At 42.9% G+C, this 26,090-nt stretch overlaps 1 protein-coding gene across 8 annotated transcripts in view; it reads right to left on the reverse strand.

Annotated features, from left to right (window-relative positions):
* The window catches only part of COL4A5 (collagen type IV alpha 5 chain), a 117,843-nt gene that overhangs the window by 25,752 nt on the left and 66,001 nt on the right, over nucleotides 1-26,090 (reverse strand). For 6 of the 8 annotated variants that reach the window (XM_025215389.1, XM_025215387.1, XM_025215388.1 and 3 more), the window contains 19 exons: nucleotides 25,553-25,623; nucleotides 25,150-25,341; nucleotides 24,481-24,649; nucleotides 23,445-23,537; nucleotides 23,257-23,361; nucleotides 20,362-20,459; nucleotides 18,703-18,853; nucleotides 17,886-17,999; nucleotides 14,920-14,928; nucleotides 13,798-13,965; nucleotides 11,997-12,086; nucleotides 11,052-11,201; nucleotides 10,561-10,659; nucleotides 9,454-9,543; nucleotides 7,473-7,612; nucleotides 4,521-4,647; nucleotides 3,307-3,387; nucleotides 2,307-2,405; nucleotides 1,802-1,852 (listed from right to left, as the gene is read on the reverse strand). In XM_025215389.1, the coding sequence (XP_025071174.1) occupies nucleotides 1,802-1,852; nucleotides 2,307-2,405; nucleotides 3,307-3,387; nucleotides 4,521-4,647; nucleotides 7,473-7,612; nucleotides 9,454-9,543; nucleotides 10,561-10,659; nucleotides 11,052-11,201; nucleotides 11,997-12,086; nucleotides 13,798-13,965; nucleotides 14,920-14,928; nucleotides 17,886-17,999; nucleotides 18,703-18,853; nucleotides 20,362-20,459; nucleotides 23,257-23,361; nucleotides 23,445-23,537; nucleotides 24,481-24,649; nucleotides 25,150-25,341; nucleotides 25,553-25,623 (2,097 nt within the window). The remainder of the gene's footprint in view (nucleotides 1-1,801; nucleotides 1,853-2,306; nucleotides 2,406-3,306; nucleotides 3,388-4,520; nucleotides 4,648-7,472; nucleotides 7,613-9,453; nucleotides 9,544-10,560; nucleotides 10,660-11,051; nucleotides 11,202-11,996; nucleotides 12,087-13,797; nucleotides 13,966-14,919; nucleotides 14,929-17,885; nucleotides 18,000-18,702; nucleotides 18,854-20,361; nucleotides 20,460-23,256; nucleotides 23,362-23,444; nucleotides 23,538-24,480; nucleotides 24,650-25,149; nucleotides 25,342-25,552; nucleotides 25,624-26,090) is intronic. The other 2 variants (XM_025215390.1, XM_025215386.1) reach the window with 1 other exon arrangement.

The following is a 26,090-nucleotide window of genomic DNA, read 5'->3' on the forward strand; positions in this document are numbered from 1 at the left end:
AAACTGAGTAGCTGTGATGTGGATTTTTTCACAGTAAGGTGGGTGAAAAACTGACTTATGGGATGCACCCAGAGAGTGGTGGTGGATGGGTTGGTTTCTCCCTGGAGGGATGTGGGCAGTGGTGTCCCCCAAGGCTCTGTCCTTGGACCAGTACTGTTTAATACCTTCATCAGCAATTTGGATGGTGTTGAAAGCACCTTGTCCAAATTTGCAGATGACACTAAGCTATGGGGCATAGTAAATACATTGGAGGGCAGGGAGCGAATTCAGGCAGATTTGGACAGACTGGCGAAGTGGGCAGATCAGAATAGGATGCAATTCAACAAGGATAAATGCAAGGTGCTGCACCTGGGGAGAAAGAATCTCCAACGCACCTATAGACTGGGGGGTACCATTCTGAGCACCACAACAGTGAAAAGGGATCTTGGAGTCCTGGTTGATGCAAAAATGAATATGAGTCGCCAGTGTGACGAGGTAATAAGCAGGGCTAACCGCACTCTTTCTAGCATCAGCAGGAGTATCACGAGCAGGTCTAGGGAAGTGATAATTCCCGCCTATGCGGCACTGGTGAGGCCGCAGATGGAGTACTGTGTCCAGGTTTGGATGCAGCACATCAAGAGGGATGTGGACAACTTTGAGAGGGTTCAGAGAAGGGCTACTTGTATGGTTGAGGGCCTGCAGGTAAGACCCTATGAAGACAGACTGAGGGATCTGAATCTCTTCAGCCTCCGCAAGAGAAGGCTGAGAGGCGATCTTGTGGCTGCCTACAAACTCATTAAGGGGGGGCAGCAGGGAATAGGAGACGCTCTATTTACCACTGCGCCCCTCGGGTTACCAGAAATAATGGCCACAAACTGAAGACGGAGAGATTTAGATTGGACATAAGGAAGAAATTCTTTATGGTAAGGGCTGCCAAAATATGGAATGGGCTTCCAAGGGAGGTGGTGCTTTCCCCTACCCTGGAGGTGTTCAAGAAGAGATTAGACAGGCATCTGGCTGGGGTTACCTAAACCCAGCATTATATCCTGCCTGGAGCAGGGAGTCAGACCCAATGATCTACCAGGTCCCTTCCGACTCTAGAAATCTATGAAATCTATGACTGTGGGTCAGAAGTGAAAGGCACTGAACAGCCAGGGGGCTTTGAGTCAGGAGTGAGGGGCACCAGCAGGACTGGGAGGGTAGCAAGTTATGGGTTGAGAGTGAGGGGCAACAGCATGGGCAGCAGGCAGGGCACCAGAGTATCAGAGCTGTTCAGTGCCACAAAGTAGTATGGGATACAGCTGCAGCTGGACCAGCATCCTGGTGACTGAGGGGGGCAGGGGAGCTCTGATTTTCTCTGATAAAAAAATTAAAATCAAACACCAAAATATATAGGTATGTAGAATTTATTATTTTATTATAATGCTTGAGGCCATGGTAGGCTTCCAAATTAAAAATTGTTTCAAAATTGTAAATATATCAGTACAACCTTGTGTTCAACTGATACCTATATACGTATATAGTGGCATTTCATATTAATTGCAGAAAAATGCTGATTTTTTGTTTTTTGAATCAGAGAACTTTGGATTTTTTTTTTAACAGAGAAAACCAGGATCCTTGTTAATAATTTATTCACAAAATTCAAGGATGAACAATGTGTCCCTTTTACTAATACAGATTAGAGAAGTCCTACTGTGGTACACTGTGTTTAAGTTAAGGCTAAATTACGTTAAATTATTATGCTTTACCACCTGACAACTCATTGTCTTCCTCCACATATAAACATTTGTCTTCTTTACTAAAAGCAATGGAAACACTTTACCTGATAATCCTGGGAGTCCTGGAGGTCCTGGGCGCCCAAAACCTGGAAGACCTGAAAAGGAACAGATTCAACATGATAGAGATGTACAGATTTCCAATACCTAGGAAGTGAAAAACCAGGATAGTGGTGATGGCAAGCTTGGTAACAGTGAAAATGCTTTGCTGTAATTCTGCCTCTGAAACTATCAAGATTCTTGCTCAGCCACCCACCTCTCCTCAGCATTAGGTATTTCTGTTCCAAAGATGATATGCTGCTTTCATGACAGTTTCCTTCCATTCTCTTTCATATTGTGGGTTTTGGTAACTTTCCACTTGTGGTTGACTTACAGTTGCCATTTTTAAGGTAGAGGGAGCTGACGCAAAGGTGAATGGAATGAATAGTATGGGAGGTATTTGCATTTGACTACAAATGTCCCTGGGGAGAAACAACTCTAAGAGTTACGCTATGGTAATTCTTGGCCTGTACTGCTGGAGGCTGGATAAAAATCAAAAGGCAGAAACCTCACCCGGTTCACCCTTCTGTCCAGCTGGTCCAGGAATACCATCTCGACCTGGTTGTCCTTTCTCTCCTGGAGAACCTGGAGGGCCAGGGCGGCCAACATCACCTAAAAACAGGGTAGAATATACTGGAGCCAAAAGATACCCTACACGTTTTCCCAACAGATTAAAACTGATGGAATGGCAGGTCCACAGAAACGAGAACTAAAACTCTGTCCTTTCCTTCTCCCACTACTCAAGAAGGTCACAGGTATGTGATCGTTAAGCAGTTCAATGGTGAGTAAAACTCACCTACTGTTTAAGAACAAGTTAAGCCATTGTAATGCTTAATATAAATAAAGACTGCACATAGTGAAGCAGGCAAAGTGTTAGTTGCAAAAAGTAATTAGATTCCTTTGTCAGTGGAACAAATGGTCAGGATTGTTAATGGAATATTATTTTTAGTTCAGTTTCAGAGAATGAGGTACATATATACAATGGTTTTCAAGACCAAAATAAATAGGTCTTGATAGGGCAAAATAAAAAGTTGTCCATTTTTAAAAGGTTTGTGGGGCTCAGGCAAAACTTTTACTGACCTACATATGTTTATGGTTTAAACCCAATTAGGAAAGCACCATTTTAATCTGCAGTGTGGTAATTACATTACTATTATTCATGGCAATTATGGTTCTTTTTATATCAAATATAGTTCCACCATTATAAATCTGCCCTTGCCATTAATGCATACATACATCTTTTGTGACCAGTGGTAATTTTGCCAAAGACTTCTTCAACAGGTGACAGAGGAGATTCCATGTCAGAAAGCTACTGCAAATCACTTTTTCTTGTCTACCTTGTAAACCAAAATTTGGGACTCAGACACCTGCTGTAGTTTATACATCTTAATGCTCAAGAGTTTTACAGTGGTGAATGGCATGAATCAGACTTAGATAAAGCAAAGATGCCTGAACTTCTGGAAAAAATCTGATGCCTTTTACAATTTGACCTTGTTGTATAGTTCATGCTTACCTGGTGACCCAGGCGACCCAGGCAGACCAGGATTACCTGGAGGGCCATCAATTCCTTTTGGTCCTGGAATTCCTGGTGTTCCTGTGAAATGCAGATATTTAAATCAAACATGACACTGCATGGTCTTTGCACTGAGATGCACTGGGTCATTGTTTAAGGTGAAAGCCTCAAGACACTATACAGCATGTGCTGATGCTGTCTGTTGTAAAACTGAAAATGTTCATTTGAAGGGACTGAAGGAACTGAAAATGAGGAAGTTAAAGCAAAACATGCCAATCTTAAGGTGTTTTTCTGCCACCTTCCAGACCCTGCCTTCTTAATTACTTGATGCTAATGGCCAACAACATACCCAAAGTGTATCAGATAGTCTGCCAGGAAACCTTCACTTTAGGAGAACATAGCACTGGCATTTTTGTTAGCACCATTGTGGACTACAGCTAACTTATTATCCCCTGCTACCTTGCTTCTTCGTGACACACCATGACCCTTTTGGGTAAGTAACTGCCACAATGGTAGATAGACCTGAGCTATCTTTAAACCGGGTTGCTTGGGCACTATACAGTAGCATAGAGCTCTGGAGGGATAACCACCTGAATATTTATCCAGGTTCTTGGGTGGGTTTTACTACTTACATTCAGTTATGTCCTCCTGTGACTATATTAGGAGTAATACCAGAGCTACTCATTATAAAGATAGTGTGGGTATGTCAACATAAGCTGTAGTCACAGTATCACTAAAGCACAGATACATAATTAGTTAAATTTGAAAGCACTGAACTATACTGATAAAACACACCTCTCAAACTTTCTAGAGAAGATTGCCAAACCTAAAGAAAATTGTATTTGTATATACCGAAGAAATCTCTGTACAGGTAATTCTTTGAAGAAAGCAGGCTTGTCTACAAGTGACCTACATAGGAAAAATACAGCCCAAGTCATGTGTTTTGGGGTCTGAGGAGCTGGTGAGCTAACCGGTGTGTTCATGTGTCCTGTTCTCCTCAAGCACATAAGGGATTTTAGAACGAACACTGTAAGTGAGGTACACACCTATGTGTAGAGATGACTCTAGGAGCACTGCATTAGTTGGCTTCCAGGTTAAGAACCTTTTAAGGAATTTGCAGCCTCATGTCATCTGAGTTACCTGTTTTGGATGCAAAAGCCAAACCACAAGCACAGAAGACAGGAAATTCCAGCAAAAATTGAAAGCAAAATTACCTGAAAATCCAGGAAGGCCTGGTTCTCCTTTTGTACCAGCACTGCCTGGCAATCCAGGCAAACCAGGATTTCCAGCTACTCCTTTGCTGCCAGGGTTACCAGGGTATCCAGGCAAACCAGGATCCCCCTGAAAAATATCAGGCAAAACTAAGATCCATTCATTGTACTTTGGTTTAATTTGCATAATGATCAACATCAACATTTTCATCATTTCTCTTTTTGCCGAACTAATGTTTATCACGGCATGCCCTGTGTTTAGCATTGGAAATACTTTGAATAGATTTTAATGGTGGCTATTGCAGTTTGTTGCATATTGTGCCACTTTCCTCAAAGATTATGATGTTGGAGCTTTCTTTTAGCCCTGCACTAAGAGATTATTTTTACCTCTTTCAAAATGCACTATTACTTTGACTGTAATACTGTAAAAAAGGCACTTTAGCATGCCCAGTACATAGTATCTCAGACATGTCATACCAAAGCTGCTCCATTTACAAGCAAAGAGAGCAGTTCTTTAACTGCCAACCCTGGCACCCAAACTCTCAAAGCCAAATGCTTTTTCTCTTTGGCTCATGTATACCAAGATTAAAGCTTCAGAAAGGGAATTCTTTTACACAAATACATTCACACAAAATACATGCCCACAAAAATCTAGTGATTTCTTACTAATTTCCTAACAGTGAATTTACCATTGGGCTTTACTAGACTTCTTGAAAATGGGCATGCATCCCTTGGGGGTTTCTTAAGTCCCAGACACACACAACAAAGTGCCAAAATCTTTTCAGTGAATGATATTCAGTTACCAATACATTTGAAGCAAACATTTCACATTTCCCAAACTGGAGACAGAAACAGTTAAAATGGGACTCTTTAGTAAATGCAGGTCTAAGGGGTGGACTAAAACTTACTCATTCAATAGAAGTAATAAACTGTGCTTCTTTCTAAGTTACAAATAAACATTCATGGAATAAATGGTAACAAAACAATTTCAGGTAGAGCAGAGGTGGGCAATGATTTGGGTTGGAGGGCCATTTAGGGAGTTTTAGAGACCTGTTGCGGGCCAGGTCAGCACCTCCTCCCCCTCCATAACAGCTCACCAAAACTCCTTAAGTGGCTCTGCCCTGAGGCCCAGCACTGTGCTGTCATCACCTGGCGATCCTGACTCAGCCCCGAGGTCCCCATGGAGACCGGTCTGGCATCCACCTGGGCAGGCTGTGGTCAGCCAGGCAGATGGGATGAGGCCACGGGGACTGGCATCCAGAAGCGTGATGGGATGGGTAGGCGGGGCCAGGGTGGTGACAGCATGGGGTCATGGCCCAGGACATCCTTTGGAACTGGCGTCTGTCGCAGAGACATGTGGGCAGTGGATTATGGCTCTGTCCTGGGCCCTGACCCTGCACTGTTACTGCACCATGAACCTGCCCCACAATCCCAGCCCTGGCCCTAGCCTCGGCCACCTGTCCCACTCCTGGACACCAATCCCTGCCTCTCCATCCCATCCACACAGCAACGTGTGCCCTGCCCACCAGGGTTCCAGACCAGTCTCCATGAAGACCCTGTACACCTGCTCCATCCAGCGCTCTGACAGTGGGTGTGGGGCAGACAGGGTGGGGTGCCCGGGCAGCAGGTGCAGGTCTGGCAGTGCCTGTGACACTGGAAGCAGCAGCTAGAAGTAGCCACAATCCCTGGGGCTGCCGGGAAGTCTGGTCACTGTGCTCCCCCACCCCTGATGTATGCCCAAGGGTAGCAGGACTGGCTGCACACACCATGGCCTGGGCTGCCCCCCTGTCCCTGGGCTGTACGGGGCCAAGGGACCCACTGCAGGCTAGACAAAATCCCTTGGTGGACCGGATGCACCTCACAGGCATTTCGACTAGGTCTATAATAGTTATTTCATTGGTGCAGTAGGTTTCATAAACTCTAATTTCTTTAGTGCTAAAGATATTCTCTAGCAGAGGGGACTTGAAACATGCTTCTGTTTCTTTGTTTACTTCTTGCCCAAGTGCCATAGTCTGCCAGGACATCAAAATAATTTTCACAGCAATAAAACTGTGAGGTCAAATGGGACAGTGGCATTAGGTGGGAAATCAGCTGCAAAAACCAATACAATTTTAAGAAGCCAAGATTCTGTTGCTATACAGTTACCCTTAGTCACATAGACAAAAAGAAGAAAAATAAAGAAATAACTGGTATTTTATTTCAACATTGCTTTTACTAAAAAGATTTAATCCCAAAATTAGTCAGGCCACAGTGAGGCCTCCTGGTTGTTCCCTGGGCTTTGAAAGACAGCCACTTGTTTCATGGATATATGCAAATCTTGGCAAAAGTATACTTTTTTAAAGTTTTAATTTTGATAAGTGACACTTGTGACCCTTCAGTTGCCTATCTCCTGAGGATACTTCTCTAAAAGCATATGCTAGTCACCACTTTTCAAGTATTAACTGTGACTGCTTGTGAAATAGAGCATTTTAATTTACTGTTCCCTATGGGTTGCCAATAGGTCACCAACTCTAATCATAGGCCAGAACTTTAACTGAACTATAAATGGGATGCTCTCATAGACACCTTCAGCCAAATGCAATGAACAATGCACAAATAAACCAATGCAATAAAAATGGTTTATTATTCTCTGGCAGTGGAAATGATTAGCACACATTTTTTTTTTCTAGTAGATGGCTCTGGTAAGCAGTACTTGGAAAACTGAGACTTTCAGGCTGAAAAATAAATGAACTGCCCCCAAAATTGTGAATTAGGCTTGTGCAAAAGAAATAAAATAAATGTTAGTGCTGATCTGAAGAAGTAGGGAGTTGTAGACAGATTTTCAAAAATGTACCTTCACTTTAAAAACAAAGAACCCAGTAAACTCTGTTCACCATATAAAAACCCTAACAGCTTTAAAGCACCAAAACCTCATTTACTCATGTCACCTTTGTGAGGCAAATTTTGAAAATATACCTTGGGACCAGGGAGGCCTGGGATGCCAATGTCTGAAAGCCCTGGGTCACCTTTCTCTCCCTTTAACCCAGGAATTCCAGGAGGACCAGATGGGCCAGGGCGTCCTGCTGTTCCTTGGGAGCCTTTAATACCTTGGGGCCCTATCAAAACAAAAAAAAATATGGCTTTACATCAGTTTCAGAGCAGTCAGTCAAAATGTGAACTGGACAAGAGGGGTCAGTAAACAGGGCACCCAGATCTGAGTGTCTGATATGAATATTTTTCATCTCAAACTAAAAGAAAGAGCTAAAACCTTTTAGGGCTTAAGTGTGCTGTTCACACAATGAGAAGGAATTTTACAGAATATATACAGAATGTGTACGGAGGTGTGTGCATGAGCAATATTTGTATTTTTAAACTCATACAAAACCAAGATACCCTTGCTAGTAAGTAGGTACATCTTAAGGCTAGGAATCAGTATTAAGTATCATCCAGCAGTTGTTTCTAAAAAGTATCATCAGCATTAGGTATCAGCATTATCAGCATTTAGTATCATCCATCAGTTCTTCCTAAAAAAGTGACTACCATCTCTCTTCCCTTTTATACAGATAAGCTATACTTTATTTTTTTTGAGGGGATAATTTGCAAAATCCTTTCCATTTCTAAATTGCTTTGTAGGGTGAATCTGAGAAACCAAGCAGGAAACAGTCCCAAAAAGACCCATGGTAGGATTCTGAAGCTGTGGACTGACATAATGCTATGTGTGTGCATGTAGGAAATTACTGCTTTAGAGTGCACATCAACTAAATCAACATAACTGTTTCATTTACGTGTAAAGAGGAGATAAACCAACAGTTTTAAACCTGAAAAAAGTTTAGTCACAACAGTTTAATTTCCACTTAGGGACCTAAAGATGTTATACTTAAGACACAACTGGCTTGTTAATCATGCCGTGTATAGTATGCCTGCCACACATTCAGGGATTTAAAGGCGTGACAAAATCATCCATAAAAGTGTTCCACAAAATATGTGCAACATTTTTGTGCCTGGTTTCTATTATGCCTTAAACTGAATGTGTAGCAGGGTAGCCCTGCCTTGCTGGCTAATACTGGCTGCATGGTGGGGTTTGGTTGACAGCCACATGGTGCAGCCCTGCAGTGAGCTGCACCTCATGGTTTTAGGTATGGGGCTGAGAGCCCATCAGCTGATGGGCTGTCCCTGTGTTGGCTGGCTACATAGTATAGCCCTGAATGGGGTTGCACTTTTCAGTTTTCTTGGTGCTAAGGTATAGGGAGCCTATCAGCTAGGCCGGGTTCCTGGGTTGCAGCAAGCTACAGGGATCACCCCAAGCTGGCACCTGAACATGCCTTGTTATACAATCCCCTTAGGAGTATTGGGGCATGGCAGCTAACCAGCTGGGCTTGTCTATGCCTGGCTGGGCTGAGGAGTGTGGGGGACAGTTGAATTCCCCAACAGAGAGAGCCCCTGGGCTTTCCTGGACAGGAATCTTGCTAACCCCAATTGGGTTGCAAGCTTCCTATTAAAATAATGACTTGATTTGGTTTGGTCCCTGAGTCCAACAATCATGCATCCTGCTATGCACATACGGCATGGCAGGATGCATGACTGTTAGGACTGGGAACTGATCTCTATGTCTGCCAGGAGCCTTAGACCAGATGGACTAAACAGCAAATCAACTGTTTCATGCTATAATTGTGAAGTCCTTTAACTGCTAGTCTCTGTTCACACCCTTGGAAAGATTCGTGGACTCTGATTAAACAGTACAACAGAATAGAAACCAGGCACAAAAATGTTCCACACATTTTGTTGTGCTCTAAAGTAAGTAAATAATTATACTTTATACTTCATATATAAATATGAATCTCCTTTTCCCATGAGCAAAGCCTATTTCTGAAGTATTTACTATAAACCTACAAATTTACCTCTGTGCTATAGAGGTGGGATATTTTAGCTGAATCAAATAAAATAAGTGAAAACTAACCTGGAAGCCCCATCTCTCCCATGGCACCTTTTGGTCCTGGAGGGCCTGTTAGTCCTGGTTGTCCTGGCAGCCCAGGCTCTCCTTTCAGACCTAGAAAAGTAGTTTGCTTTGATTAATAGTAGGCAATAATACATTATTTTGATACTGAGCTTACTCACGTGAATATGGCCATCCTCTTATCACACAGGTTTAGACTTTGGGGGTTGTTTTGGTCCCCAGCCACACTGAGATATCCTCAGATAGCTTTTTTTCTTCCATCTAAATTGAACGTTCAAATGTGAGACAGGCTTTTGATCACTTAACTGTGCCCTTCCTTCCCTGAGATTGGACTAGTGAAATGGGACTGCATGGGACTATAGTCAGAACCAGTTGGAACCATCTGAAAGAAGCAAGAACCAGATTGTGGTTACTAGTTCTTAAATGTGGCTCTATGAAAAGTACACTAACCTGGGGCTCCCTAATCCACAAGGGCTGTTAATTAGCTCCCAAGGGGTGTATAAGGATTTGGCCTTGACATATAAAGACTGAACAATTTTAAGTCCCAATAAGACATCAGTCAATGGCAAAGGTTTGCATCCATGGTATGTTGGTAGAAAAAATACTGAACCAGGGATGGGACTTCATGTATTTATTCAGAGGCATTAGCAGAATAAATAGTGTGAAAAATGACCTCTACAGTAGTTGAAAGCACAGCTGTGACTTCCAGTTAGCTTTTGGAATCTTTTCATTTAGTTTACTCCAGTAGATAAAATGACTAATGATATAAGGAATACACTGATGAAACAGGATAAAGCTACTTACTAATCCTCCAATCATCTTGCTTCTCCAAGCAGTATGCTCCTTGCCAACTGTTCTAATGGCAATCCAAACTTCAATTACAGCAGCAATTCAAAAACTGCAGTCAAGTTTGCCACAAGTATTTTAATCTATACCAACCCTGAATACATCAACAATCCAAAATTTGCAGATGCTTATATCAGGGGACCTGGTTTAGGTACATCTCAATATTAACAACTGTGCTACAATGAAACTGACTGCACATGCATTTTTACTAACCACATCATTCATTTAAAAGGCTATATATAGCTGGTTGGTGTTCCACCTTACCTGGTAATCCTGGTGTACCTGGTTGCCCATTAAGGCCAGGTGGCCCTGGGTCACCAGGGAGCCCTTGATAACCTTTCTGACCTGGTATTCCAGAAATACCTTGAAAGAAAAAATAAACATTACATTTTTCTTTTGATTGCTTTTTAAAAATAATCAGAATGGATAACAGGTTGAGTCGGGATTCTTTCTCAGCATAGGTGACCTGCCAGATGAGCTAATCTAAGAGGAAGTCCCACAGAACACAACTCATGGAAAATCTTGGAAATTCATTTACAGAACAATTCTAGGGAGAAAAAATGACCTAACACTATTATGTGCTACACAGTTATAACACTTGGCAATAAAGGACACTGCAACTGACTGTACGGAACAGTTCAGTCAAGACACATGTAGTATTCCCCCACCTTTTAATAAATAGAAAAACTAGAGCTCTATTCCCCACCCAGTTTACATATTTCTTTTAAACAAAGGACTAACTGAGTCCAGCTCACCTGGGACACCTGGCTCACCCTTCTCTCCTTTTGATCCCAGCTGACTTGGATCAACTTTCCCAGGGGCACCTGGGAGGCCTGTTTCACCTTTGACACCTTTTAGTCCATCAAATCCAGGTGATCCTGGCTGACCTGGTAAACCATCATTGCCTGCAGCACATAAAGCCAGCAAAAGGGAAACATTATCCACAGGCTACATCAATGGTTCTGTCAGTCTTCAACAGGCTGGGCCTCCACACACTACACATGGGAGAGAAAATTAACCCAGCAACTGGTGAGCTTCTGCAAGACCCTCCACCTCATATTAAGCTCTGCAGTGGGACTAAATGAGGAACCAAAGGTGGAGTGGATGCACAGTGTGCCATCATATTGTGGAAAGGGACTCCATGCTAGCCCTGAACAGGCCAGCACAGAGGGAACAGATGGTCCTGTGGCCCCACACGAACACAGACCCACTACGCGCCACATGACTGACATGAAGGAGCTACACCATAGTAAATCTCAGTGGCAGCAGCTATGGAACTTGCTTCCCTTGCTTGATGCAGAGGGAAACTGGTACATTTTACCTACCAAATCCCCTGAATAGAGCCAGGGACTGAATGTGGATATAAGGCTGTCTCTGGAAGATTTGCCAGCACAAAGCTATCAAAATCCACCTAAACATTATTTGAAGTAGACTTTACAAAGCATTATCTAAATTCATAATCTGAGGCCCTTTACTCCCTTGGATCCAAGATCTGAAGATGAAACAGTGAAATCTGAGACTGCCCTTTCCAATACCACACATGGACAAGTTGCTACTGCTTTAAACATCAACAAAACCGAATAGATAATCCAAGCTTGCCCTTGGAGATCAAATTCTATCAATATTTGTGTTGTGCAGCCTTGCCTCCCCTATCAAAACCACTGAAAGCAGCATTAAGTGGAAGCAAAACAACACATTACCTTTGGGGCCAAGAAGGCCATTTCGTCCGGGAATGCCAGGAGGGCCTTGTGGACCTGGAGCTCCCATCACACCCATCTCACCTTTGGCACCTAGATGCATTGAACCACCACTGTCATTCTGAACAAAAACCCAAAGGCTATCAGTACTTAACTTTCATCTACCTTCATTTCTATGGTACTAGCTTGTACAACAAAACAGCTTGGTCTGCAACCTACAGAACGCTATTTTATCTCTAGCACATACTGGGCCTGACCCTGAGCAAGGCTGACCCCAGACAGTCCCACATATTTCGAAAGGAGTTACAACTGTTCAGCTCTCCCGAGGATTGGGCCCATACAAGTTGATTCTTAGAGGTGGTGCCAGCTCTTCCATTATTAATCCTTAGGAGCACATGTGGGATTTGTGCACACTGTGTTTTTGTGAAGCATATACATGTACCTAAATGCTTCAAAGTGTGCAAATGATTTAAACTGTTATGTACTAAAAAGGAGACAAAGAGGCAATTATAGATGAGCTGATTCTGTGAGCTCCTTTATGTTGCTCCTTGTAGAATGGGACTGTTTCACAAAATTAAATGTTTTCCAATTTCTATTCCATAGGAAGGAACTGGGCTCTTTAAGTGAATAACCCCTCCCCCCAGTACAAAACAGAACACTGGAAAGAATATCAACTGCTATACATGAACAACATTTTCAATTACTTTTTTCAAATGGAGCATATCTATATTTATACTGCAACAATGACTAGATAAAACATGCATACAGTTCAGCTGAAAATATATTGGAAGAATCAATGGCATGGAGGGCTGGAATAACATGGGAGATACTTGCAAAGGAGGAGGGGAGTGATGGAGGAGGCAAGAGGATTTTACAGTACATATTTATTTTTTAAATTTGTGTTATAGTTTTAAAAATAATTAAATATGAAACAGCACATTTTACAATTCTGACTAGGCACTTACAAAACCAATTAAATTCAGATTATGCCTGCTGAAGTTCAGCTTAATTGGTCTGCAAAATCTCAGCAGTCTACAATGTATCAAACCATGTATACTGCAATGTTCAGGCACAAATAGGAAATGGTCTTTCTTGCAATCTTGCAATGTAATGGCTTTTATTAGGTAGAGTCAAATTCTTAAAGCAAAAATACTGAAAAATCTGTTTAACAATAATGCATGCATACATGCCTACCGAACTCAGCAGTAAAGTTTATGACCTTAAAACAGATGTAAGCCTCTTGATAATATTACAGTATAAAGAAAAATGGTATATGCATATTTAGTACAAGATTACCAAAAGTGCTCTGCACTTGTGTAGCTGCTTCTATTAGAGCCAACAAGAGTGTTGACCTCTAATGGGATCAGGGTTACACCAGACTTGAGCACCACTTAAAATACCATGTGTGATAACTTTTAAAGAGTCATTTCTAAATAACAAAAATGTATCTTATCATACACTGAACACTGAAAGCTCTACTGCAAGAGGGGTTCGGATACCCACCGAGTGTCACAATTAAAAATATTTGCCCAAGCAACCAAGGATCAATCCCAAAATTGTGGAGTTCTGAAATGTGAATTTTAGGCTGGCACCTGTCCCTAATTCAAGTTTACTGCAATGAAATCTCATAAAAACCTTCAGAAAATCTTTTCAGTAATCAGTAAGGCATAATAAGTAAACTGCAAGTATAAAGACAAAAGACAGAAGGCATGCCCATGTGGGCAGAACACACATATCTACCTACAGCTCTATCACGCTATAGATAACAATGCTTATCTAGCAGCATGTTCTAAATCTAACTTACCTGCAAATCCTGGTATTCCATCCCGTCCCGGTGGACCTGGTGGACCTGGTGGACCCAGAAGACCAGGAGGTCCAGGAAATCCTGGAATACCTCTGTCACCTGGAGGACCAGGAATGTCGAACCCTGGGGGACCAGGATCCCCCTTCTCCCCTGGAACACCCTGGGGTCCTAAACAACATTATTAAAACACCACTGTTTAGCAAGAGATAGAGCAAAGCTTGGAGTTGTACTCAAGTTCAGGTGTGGTAGTGGTGGAACAGCTGCTTCCTTGCTGAACCTCCCCAAAAGGTAAGCTTCATGACTTCCAAGGCTCTGTCAGAGGAGCAGACTTAACTGACTTTTGCTAGGCTGTGAGTGGACTCAATAACTGACATGTATGTATGAGTCTGCAGGACTGAAGCCTAATTGCTCTGCTTCAAAACCTATATACAAAGTCTGCATTTTTCTTACAATTTTTTGTTTAAATTGTCAGCTGCATAGTACGCATAACATTTGTTCACCCAGCATTTTGTTTTCTTCCCCTCTCAACTGATGTTTCAATTTCTATTTTTCAATTGACAAAGGTCTTGTTTTCCTAATAGGAAACTTGTTACAATATTAAATTTTGCACAGTCTGATGAAACTGAATTGGCAAACACCATACAGAAAATAAGGAGCTCTTTTTAACATCATGTTAACTTCATGAAAACAAAAGATGGAGTAATTTGTATTTCAAGGTTTTGCATTTCATAGTTTGGGCTAATAATTCAGCTTAGTCTAGTACTTTTACATACAGTTTACATGGAGAAACATAGTTTCAGTTTAAATGAAATCCAAGTTTAGCTTTATTGATGAGCTTCATTATTTTGTTCTATGATTACCTCAAATGGACATTTTCTAAGGACAGTGAAGCTTTGCATTTCATTAAATTTGTGTACCTTAAAAATGTGCCTCAATGATGATTGCCTAAAAGCCAAAAGGAACATTGCTTAATATTAGGGATGCTAAGCCAAAGGGGAAGACAGCTTGCCTAGATTCACTGAGATAGACCAGAGATGGATTTCACTCTTCAAATGTAGTTTATATAAACTGATCATTTAAAATTTAAGATAAGAAAAGGCTTTGTTGAAGAAACCACAGTACCTGGGTCACCTGAGGTTCAAAAGTCAGCGAATTAGCATTCATCAGGGAGTTCAGACACAAGGAGCAGTTGTAAGTTGTATGAGATTCGTTAGGTTAGGAAACAAAATGAAGCACATAAAAATTAGAACAAAAATCTACATTAAAGTTCTGGATCTAATTCTAAGTACAGCACCATTACAATGAGGAGACATTGATTTGTAAGTAAACGTAGGCATTTTCCAATTGCACCTACCAATGTGCGTAGAGACAAGCAACAGACTGAAGATTTTTAAATATACAAGTGAAACCATTAAAAAAAAGTCATGCTGTTTTTTTTAGCTGGGGGTGTCCTAAATCTAGCAAGCTCTTTGCAAGTCGGGTTTAAACTTACACTTTAAACACCAACTGCAGCTATCAGATACTAACTAGCCTGTGCATCTCACTGATGCCTCTTTGTACCTGGCTGGACAGCTTTTGCTATTTTGCACTTTGGTCCTGAAATTCCTATTGTATTTATAAAAACTGAGAGTCCTTGATTGTGAATGGTTAGCTACCTATTACCCTACAGTTGGTCCTACATAAAGTTCCTGGAGAGCTAAGTACAATGTGGCACTATATAAGCTATTGTTCTTCACAAATTTATATAAAATGATACTTCCTCCCATTGTCTCAGGCTTATTGAAAGACAATGCAATGCACTGGTTGGAAGCCCTACTATAATCTTTCTTACAGAGGTTATTAGAAGTCTGTCAGGATCAAGATCCATAAAGATTAAAGCAGCATAGGCCAATCTCCATGCTGTGGTAGATACTGCCCTGGTCTGCCATTACAGGAACAAAGATTCAGGAGCAAGGCTGGCATTCTTACTCTGCAGACAGGTAGATCAGGCACATTGGAAGTATGTGTCTGTGCACATGATTATATTACCATTTGGTGCCTAACGGCTACAATAGTTGTGTAAATGGAACTGTTGACTATATTATCATTATTTATATAAAAATATACGCAACCTAAAACACACTAGAATAGCTTTCTTCATACTGAAGAAGCTGCAAACTTCCAAACAGACACTGAAAACTATCTGAATACATGGTGGTGCATGGAAAGGAAAATGTAAACAAGGAAATGCTTAAGATTTTTCCAGTTACCTTGAAAACCAGAATCCCAAGAAAGTTATTGTAATGTAACTTTAGGGAGGAGAGCCCCAAATGACTTGGTAAGAGATAGGAATGAGTGATGGGAGGATAGAAATGGAGGAGGTAACATTTACACTAGATAAACCAGACAAGGAGCAGTGCCTCTAGCATTAATTTGGGTGTTTTAGTTAACCCTCAGCCATGCACTACCGTTTAATGCTATCATGCTGTTAGTAGCCACAGTGATTAATACAGACACACACAGTGAAAAACTAACATCAAACCATTGAGACAGGTATACTCCAGGGTTCCAGGTGGACAGCTGCATAATAGTTTTCCCATGAAGGGCTTGATTCTGCAAGGTGGTTAAGCAGGTACTAAACTTTGAGTGTGGGACTACTCACACAATAAAGATAGGCATATGTGTTAAGTACTTTGCTGAATCTAAGCCCAGGTTTTTTAATGGCCAGAATGCGATTGGCCAACCTATAACTGCTGCCCACAGTTGTGCCAGTCCAAATGTTGGTGTTTCTTTAGGTGCCTAACCCTAAAATACAGGACTGTAGTCATGCTTTAGCAACATCCATAGTAAATGTGGCAAGAACAGATGTGTTTTCAAAACATTTCAGCATTAAAATAAAGTTGTGCTCAAGTTCCTATAGCACATTCCCACTGGTTAAAGCTGCTGGGAAATGGAAATCCCATTCAGTGAAAGTAGTGTAGTTTTCCCTAAATATACAATATGCTTTGTGAACAGATTTACACACACATGCAAGAGTGTACACGTGCAGGCACATGCACCTGATGTCTGTAGAGCTGGAATGAGGTTGTAAGTTCATAAAAATGTAGTAATTTCAAATGGATGACAGCCAAACCCCCTTTGCTAGTGAAAGAGTCACAACCACCCCTATGCCGGGCTGCTTATAGGAAATCTCAAAACTGTCCAGCTTTGCTGAATGAAGTGCATGAAGAAAAAGGCTATCCTGGTGATCATAAATTATCCTAACCTGAATTAAGGTTAAAATAAAGTTGTTTTCATACAGTGAATATGTGAAATCCTTTCCTATCCATATGGACTACTACAACTTGGAGTCTTTTTTCTGATTGATGTAGTATTGGACCAACTACTTTGGAATACCTGAGAACAAAGTTCATCTTCAACTTCAACTTTAACTTTGCAATACTAAGTCAGTTCCAGTTCTTTACTGTTAATATCCTGATGTTGTGAAGTGATGAACACCTTCAATACTACCCACTAATTAAAGTAAAAGCTGACGAAACTCTCCAGAAATGGCCCTAATTCTGTCTTCTTAGAGACAGTACAGTAACGCAGGCATCTTACCTACTTTCTCTGTAACTCCAAACACTAGGTTAACATGCTCCCACACTCTGCTGAGGAGGGGAGCTTACCCCAGCTTGTCCTGAGGACAAGCACACTGGATGTACTTCCCAGGAACATGGGAGAGGACCCTAAGCACAGAGATTCCTAAAATTCCTGTGAAACCAGTAAGATTCCAGATAAAACCCAGGAGAGACATATGTACCCTTGATTGCTTTTCTGTTTGTAAAAATGGCAAACTCTAAAAAGTACATTCTTTGGGCAAATTCTTCCTAGATATGAATAGCTGTGAAAACCTAGTGCTTTCTAATGACTCGTATGGGATGTAAAATAAGGCAAAATTTATTCCACTAATTGTGAAGTGGGTACCAGTTGAAGTCAATGGGCACAAAGTCTCTGACTTGCCTCACTGATTAGTTCTTTCCTGGGATCCTTGTAAGCATCCTCTCCTGGGGTGTAAGCTTGGTCACGTATCAACAACTATTCCAGAGCTACATTCACTTGAGTCTTACCTGGTGGCCCTGAAGGTCCTGGAGGTCCAGGTGGTCCGGGTGGACCTTGACCACCAATGCCGGGGAACCCTGGTGGACCTGAGAGCCCTGGTGATCCACTTGGTCCAGGGTCACCTTAAAAGAAATTCTCATTCAATTCAACTCAGCAAGGAATTTCAGGGATTTGCACTGTTTCTCAGAAATGGCTTGTGGAGTGCTGCCTATATATTGTCTTGAGAACACTGTGCATGTAAAAAGGGAATTAGAGATGCAAGCACCCATTTGTATATATAATTTCACAAGCCACTTTTGACAGATGGGCTGGAAACTTTCTCTTCCTATGCATAAAGAGCCTCCAGTTTAAATTTCCAGAATACACAGATGTGTTCTTATGCCATAGTCCATTTGTCTAATGTAAACTGGCAGCAAATATTTTTGCTAAACAGTAAACCAGGCATATACGACAATAGAGTTCTGGCAAATGTTAATGTGAACTGTTTGTAAATACATAAAAAAGATTAAGTGAAAACAAACTTAACAAAGTCACTCTATTTAAAGTTTGACATCATCACCACTTTGGATTTGCTTCTAGCAACAAGAGACTAGATTTTCAGAAATACAAACATGCACTTCTTGCCTGCCTGTTCCTTGAGAAAGCAAATCCCCAGTTGCTTTTACATTTAGATCCATGCAAATAAATAGGGCTGTACTGTGGAAAAGTATCCCTGACATAAATTATCTCCACTACTGTCACATGCTTGTAATCCCAATCTGAATTTATCAATGTTTAAGAGCTGTTTTGAGTTCAAAAGTTACAGGAGGGTAGAGTTCTTGTTACCTTTTGGCCCTGGAGCTCCATCAAAACCTGCCCGTCCTGGAAGACCAGGGCTTCCTGGAAAGCCAGGATCCCCTTTGGGTCCCAGTAGTCCTTTTGGACCCACTGGCCCTGGAGGTCCTGGGGGTCCTGGGACACCAAATCCACGTTCCCCCTGGAATGACAAAGGGAAAAAGATTGAGATTTCCAAGTTTAGCTCTTCCTGGAAATGTCTTGGACAGCTAAAACATAAAACAATACTTTAGAGTCTAATTCCTTTGCTCAGTATTTCCTCTTCCCAGACTCAAACATGAGGAGCAGAGAGCAAGACCCCCACACCCAGAATACACTGTTTGTCACAGTATGCATCTGAGACCTGTGAGGCCCATGTTCAAATCCTGTTCAAAATTCAGGGACAGCAAGGACTTGAATAAATAATTAAATATTAATTGGAGCAGAGACTTGAAACTCTCTCACAATTTAAGTGAGTGCCTGACCAGAGTCAGTTTCTCTCTCTCTCTCTTCCCCAGTCAGTATGGGGGGAAAGTAAAAGCTCCAAGAACAGAGACTGCAGAAGACCTGAGATGGGATCTACATATATGCTGTTAAACTCCGGGACGGAGTAGGGAATGAGAAGAAAAGGTTAATCTTGCAAGGAAGACATGGAGACCAAGCTTACATCACTTCTCATGGCTATTGGAATGGAGTTAGGACCATAGCTATGATTAATCCAGGGGGGAAAGGGTACAATGGTGCATATTTGGACAATGGTGACAAGGATCCTGTTCAAAATTCTCTTCTTAGGGTTCTGGGAATCTTCTTGGTACAAGTGTCTGGTGGGGAGAATAGTAATGCTCTGATTGTGGTCCTCTTTGAGCATATCTTCTGTGCTTCCATCAGCTCTGGGCTGAAAAAATAACTGATGGTACAACACTGTTTGCTATATCCCCAGAGGACTGTTTCTGTTGATTAGCTAATGCCTTTGCTCAAATTCAGAAGAGCCATAAGGACTAAAAGAAAAGTCTCTCTGTTTTCCAAAGATATCTGTTTCTAGACAAGAACTTATGCCTCTTTCCAAGCCACTAATCTATAAATTGGCCATTTCACCCCCTTCATCTCCACCAGTTTAAAGCTGAAATAAAAACAGCCTACTAGAACCCGCTCCCTAGCTAACTTCCCATGCCTTAAGGACCTCAGGAGCCAGTTACTGAAGGTGTTAGAGCAGACTCTGCAATGCACTGCAACAGTGGGCACATCTACACAAGATGTTTACTGCGCATTAGCCTAAAACACTGTGCTCCATGTTGGCCATTAAAAACTGTGCCAATGAACTACTGTGCAGTGTTATTCGGCTAACGCGCAGTAAGCATCACAAAATAACCATGCGCTGGCACTACTATGCAGTAACTCTAGTTACTATGCATTTAGTTAGTACTTCATTAAGCAAGTACTAGACTAAATGAGTAACTAAGGTGCATTAATGAACTTGTAGATGTGCCCACTAAGTCAGAAAAAGTAAATAACTGGAGAGTGTCCTTTAAGGTGTGAGAGGTAAAAGCAAATTATAGGTGTGATATCCACCCAACTCGAGAAGGGACTTTCCATTGGCAAAGATGAAAACCCAATAAAGTGCAATCTTTAATTCACACAAAAACACAAGCAGAATGACAGATATCATCACACCTTCTGTCCTGGGAAACCAGGCTGTCCGGGTGGCCCATCTAGACCAGGTCGTCCAGGGCTTCCTGGTGCTCCAGGTGGGCCAGGCACTCCAGGGAAACCTACAACACAATGAGGAGGTCAGGACAAAACAATAATACTGTTGACAGACACAGCAAACACTATCAAGGGCTTTTTAAAAAAGAAAAAAAAAGAAAGAAAGAGAGAGAGAGAGAGAGAGAGAGAGAAAGAAAGAGACACTTTGGGTGCATCCAGATGAGCCTGCATGTGTCTCTTGAGGGACAAGTATATCCAGGTATCAAAAGAAAACCCGCGGAAAAAAAGTGGGGCAGGACATGGTCCAGGACCATGCCCTGAGACAACTGGAGACTTGGGTCCTCCAAAGAGATGCTCTGGTAGCCGGCCAGAACATCTCTACGGCTGCCCCTTGCCCTGGTGGTGCAGCATGCTGCAGCACATACGGCACAAGGAGTGGTGCAAGCTGCAGTGACCTGGACCCGGGCTCTGTCCTCAGGTAAGTAGGGACTGGGGGTAGGTGGGGCTAGAGCTGGGGCTGTGTGGGTGTGGAGGACTGGCGGGGAAAGGGACTATGGAGGGGGGCTGCTTGGGAGGGGTGGATCCCCTGCCTGTCCCTTGCAAGGCCCACAGGCCCCTTCCCCCCCACAGCAGCAGCAGCTGTCAGGGCACTCAGGGCCCTCTTGGCACAGCCCCTCCTGTGGCGCGGCCCTGGCCACCTGGCACCCGGTGCTGCCTGTGCCACAATACATAGGCCCAGCCTGGCTCAGTGCGGCAATGGGCCATGCACCTTTGGGCAGATCCAGGCCTCTTGGGCTCTGACTGGCCCATGCTGTCGGGCCAGGCTGGTTCCATGCATGCAGGATCCAGCCCTGCGCGACATGTCCCTGTGAGCGGCGCCGGCCCCTGGGTGACAACCCAAGCAGCCCGGAGCTGCTTGAAGGCATACAGCCCTGTGCCACGCTGAGCCAGGCTGGGCCCATGTCATGTGGCACAGACAGTACCAGGTGCCAGGTGGCCATGGCCATGCTGCGCTGCCCTGTGCCACACGGGGGGCTGTGCCAGGAGGGCCCCGAGCGCCCCAATGGCTGCTGCTACGGACCCTGTGGGGGGGCTTTGGCTCCTGTGGGGGCAGATTGTAGCCCTTGCAGGGGGGCATGTGGGCCCTGTCAAGGGATCTGTGGCCCCTGTGGGTGGCCCTGGCCTGGGGGGGGTGGAGACTGTGGCCCCTGTGGGCGGGGCAGTCTGTGAGCTGACCACCCCAATCCATCCACAAACCCCCCACTCCCAAGCCACCCCCGCAAACCCCTCACCCACATACCTGGCCCTGTGTGTCAGGAGTGAGGGGACTGGGACTGGGGGCAGGCTGTGGGTTGAGTGAGAGGCAAGGGCAGGGGCAGCGCACTGGCATATCAGTGCTGCACATCCTGATGAGTGAAGTGGGTAAGGGCAGCTCTGATTTTTCTATGACAAAAAAGCCAAAAGTAAATGCCAAAGTGTATAACTATTTAGAATTTATTTTATTATGATGATAGAGGCACTGGTAGGCATCCAAATTGCTTTTAGGCATCCAAAGTGCGTTAAACTTGTAAATATATCAATAAAACATCGCCCAACTGATCTCTCTCTCTATATAGTGGCATTTCATTTTAATAGCGAAAGAACACTATTTAATTGATTTAAGTTTCTTATCAGAGAATTTGCAGTTTTTAAACAGGGAACACCAGAATCTCTGCTGGTGAGACAAGTGGTGAGTCCTGGGCAGAGGAGCCTGTCCAGGACCAGCACTGGAGACCCAGCTAAAGGGCAGATGGGGTGGCTGACCTCTTGCCCATTTGGGGCGAAGAGGACGCACTTAGACAGTTCAAAGCAGGCCACTGCAAGGAGCACATCTTTTTGGCAATAGCTAACCAGATGGCAGAGTGGGGGTTCCCCATCCGAGTCCAATAGGCACACAGCCATGGGGCCGCAGGTCCAAGGGGGTGGATGCTGTCACACGTGGCAGCAGCCCCTACTGCCAGACTGCTGCAGTGGGTAGAGGGGGTAGGGGCTACTCCAGGTTAGGGCTGCTTCAGCAGTCAAGCTAGCACAAGGGATAGTGTCCCCAGATACCAAGTGGTTGGGCCTCAGAAGTTCCTGAGGGCAAGTAACCCTAAGCTGCTTGCCAGGGCAGGTTTTTATACTGCTGGGGCCAGCACAGGCTCTAGCTCCCCCTGGCTGCAGATCCGGGCAAGGTTATTTTGTTCTAAGTGGCAAAACTTGCCCCACACCAAAGTGGATGTCCCGGCAAGTGCAGTGAGGGAAAAATCCCTGGCTCAAATTTGTGCCGCTCCTATTTGAGCTGCTGCAAGTGAACGTGCCTGCATGTGTGGATGTGCCCTTTATGGCTAGTCAGCCAAAAATTATGTTGTTGCCTCAAAGTATCCCAACTTGGCCTGGATAGCTGTGCACATTGTGAACTGTACCCAGTAAATCTTTTCTTTCCATTACCCCTTCTGATGAGGGATGCTCCCCATTTTGTGTGTTCTTCATAAAAATGGAACCTTGAGGCTGATCTTAAAGATCATATTGTTTATGTTAAGTAAGTTGCACACTGCTCAAATCATCCTCCATCACAATTTGTAGTGTTTTGTCAGCTTGTTTTTGGCCTCACAATTGACTTAAATGCCTAAGCTTTAATAAAATGGAGACGAATAAACAAGAAAGACTACAGCTAAATTGAGTTTTTTCCAGTGCATTTTAATAGGAGTATGCAATTTCAGCTAGGCATTTTAAAGACTAAGATTTGAGAAATGAGCAAGCTATGAGAATCGATTAACTATGAGAACAGCACCACCCAAGGCCAGTAAAAGTCACTCTTCTAAAGATGTGGTAGCAACATACCTTTTGGCCCTGGTGGGCCTGGAAGTCCAATGCCAGGCAGACCCGGCTCTCCCTTTGCACCTGGGATGCCTGGTAAGCCAGACTGACCTGGCTGACCAGGGTCACCTGTAGATAAAGTAATTTTAATTATCAAAAGCAAATTAAAGGGAAACACACCATATTACCTGGACAACTAGTTTCTCTCTTACCTGGAAGACCTGGTTCACCATTTCTGCCGGGAGGACCAGGGGCACCTGGAACTCCTTGTTCTGTAAGAGTCTGACCAGGCTCACCTTTTGGACCTGACAGTGAAAAGGATACAGATGCATTACTTTACTGCGTGTATAAACCCAGGAGGACAGCTATCATCTAGGATCTAAGTACTGGATTCAATACAACATTTCTCCAATTTGCCACTGTTGTAATTCTATTGAAACTGATAAATTGGGTCCAGGGATGGACACATCTGCAAGATTATTAAAGAGAATAAGTAGGTTTTTGAAGCAATGCAATATGGGTCTTTTCAGCAAGCTGTCACAGAATGTGGCCATCATTCTTTCCTTATCTAATAAATAAACAGCGGGAATAAAACCAGTAGTGTAAGTGATGGTCCAGAAATTATGTGAGAGACAAGGATTTCTTACAACAATATCTTTTTTTGGATCAACTGTGTAGCTAGAATAGAGCTAGATGAGCTTTCAAGTGCTTGCTTAGCTCTATCCCAACTACACAGTTGGTCCAATAAAAGAATATCACCCTAAGAAATCCTTGCTTCTCACATGAATAAAACCTCCATTTTCTTGAATAGTTCTATCCCTCACAAGCCTTACCTTGAGACCCTGTGTCCTGTTTCATAGACACTGCAGTATTTCTTGTCACTATAAATTGTTATTCACTGAGTCATTACATCTGACATTTCTGAGCTCCCTGCTGGTGATCAACATCATAATAAAAATTGCTTTGTTGACAACATTTATTGGGCTACACTAGATGGAAAGGCATTCCCAGTTTTAAAACAACCTAAGTTTATAAACTTTGGCTTCAGATTTCAGTAAAGCTGAAGAAAGGGTACACATTGTGACCACCTGGTGGCTTTTTGCTAGGGAGCCTTAGAAATGCCAGGATGAATTACTCTTTGAGATGCCTGCAGCACTTAGGCCTACCCAGTATTTCAGAAGCTTTACTGAGGCTTATAGCTAAACTTGCTTTTACGAGCATTACTCAGCAACACATGGAAGCACTTACCAGGAACTCCTGGGGGGCCTGGACGACCGGATACACCCTGAATGCCTTTTTCACCTGGTGGACCTTGAGGGCCAAAACCAGGAGGTCCGATAGGTCCTCTGTCTCCAGGAAGACCTGGTACTCCTGGATCACCTAGAGGCCCCATTTCCCCTTTGAAGATAACACTACCCTGAAAACAAAGAAGGAAAAAGGACAGTCATATGCATTGGAAAGATCTGAATATCTAGTTTTAAAGCTGTCTGAAACATCTGCTCTTGCTTAGAACTTTTTAGGCAAGTATTCCCAGCTTTCTACCCTCTATCCAGTATATCTCTGTGCGTTAACACTGTACTACAGGCTAGGTTGAATTTTTAGTTCCTTTATTCTTGGTGCTGTGTAGGTAGCCACACTGGGAGGATGCTGAGTTTGTTCACCCATTCAAGAGCAGTTTCTCTACTGGTTTATTGGGAGGGACTGGCTGTCACTAGTGACCCATTTAGAAGCAGTGTGTTGACACAAAGGGGATGGGCAAAAATGGTACAATACTCAGGGTAGGGAAGAGTCAGGGTCTACCATATTATTCTATTACTCTTCTGCTTAAGGAAAACTGGAACTGTACATCTCCCTATTGGTATTTTCCCAAGTGAGTTCATGGACTTCCTAAGATACTGTCTATAAAACCCAACTTACAGACTCCCCTTTGGGTCCAGGAAGACCTGGCAGTCCATCTCGTCCAGGAGACCCGTCTATACCAGGAAGACCTGGAGGTCCTGGGAAACCAGGGTCTCCTTTTTCACCCTTCATTCCTGGAAAAGCGAGGATGTCCCCTGGGTCCCCTTTGGGACCAGGTCGCCCAGGGGCACCTGGAGGTCCTGGAAATCCCTAAGAAAAGAACATTATTTCAGGTTATTTATTTTACACTCAACCTCTTCTGTAGATTGCCGAATATAAACAGATTCGTGGTAGTAAGGATGGAAATGAATCCACTTCTGTACAAGTCTACAAATGGAGAATTAGTTAATACTTAATTGATATTTAATTTAAAACAAACTAAACTCTTAAGTCCTCCACAGAAGATAGTTATAACACTTACTCGTTGCCCTTCCAGCCCAGCTAAGCCAGGAAGTCCTTTTTCACCTTTTGGTCCAGGGAAACCAGGAGGTCCTGATGAGAGAGCCAGAGGGAGAAGCTTTATGAATAAAACTATGAAAGCCATGAAGATCTACATGCTTACTGTAGTTTGCTGAAAATTCTAGTTGAGACTGAGTAAAGAGTTAGAGTGAACTAAAATTCTGAAAAATCCCTAAATGACTTAGAAGCCTAAGGCCAATTTTCCAAATAATATTTAGGGGCTTCATACTCTAAGTCTCATAAGAAGACAGTTGAACTCAGGTACCTAAATGCCTAAATCTCTTGTAAAAAATGGGCACTTGGAAACATTTGAAAAATGAATGCTAATCCTAAAGTATTTTGAAATGATTACAACATTGTGAAAAGGTAATGAGAACTTTACTCCACCCCCACCAACTCTGATATTGAGACTGGCTCTCAATATAAATAACACCTAAATCTAATCTTGTAGATAAATCATGCTACTTACTCCCTCAAAATCACTGAATAGATTATTTGTC

This window comes from Alligator sinensis, unplaced genomic scaffold, assembly GCF_000455745.1.
Source record: "Alligator sinensis unplaced genomic scaffold, ASM45574v1 scaffold646_1, whole genome shotgun sequence".
NCBI classification, from domain to species: Eukaryota; Metazoa; Chordata; order Crocodylia; family Alligatoridae; genus Alligator; species Alligator sinensis.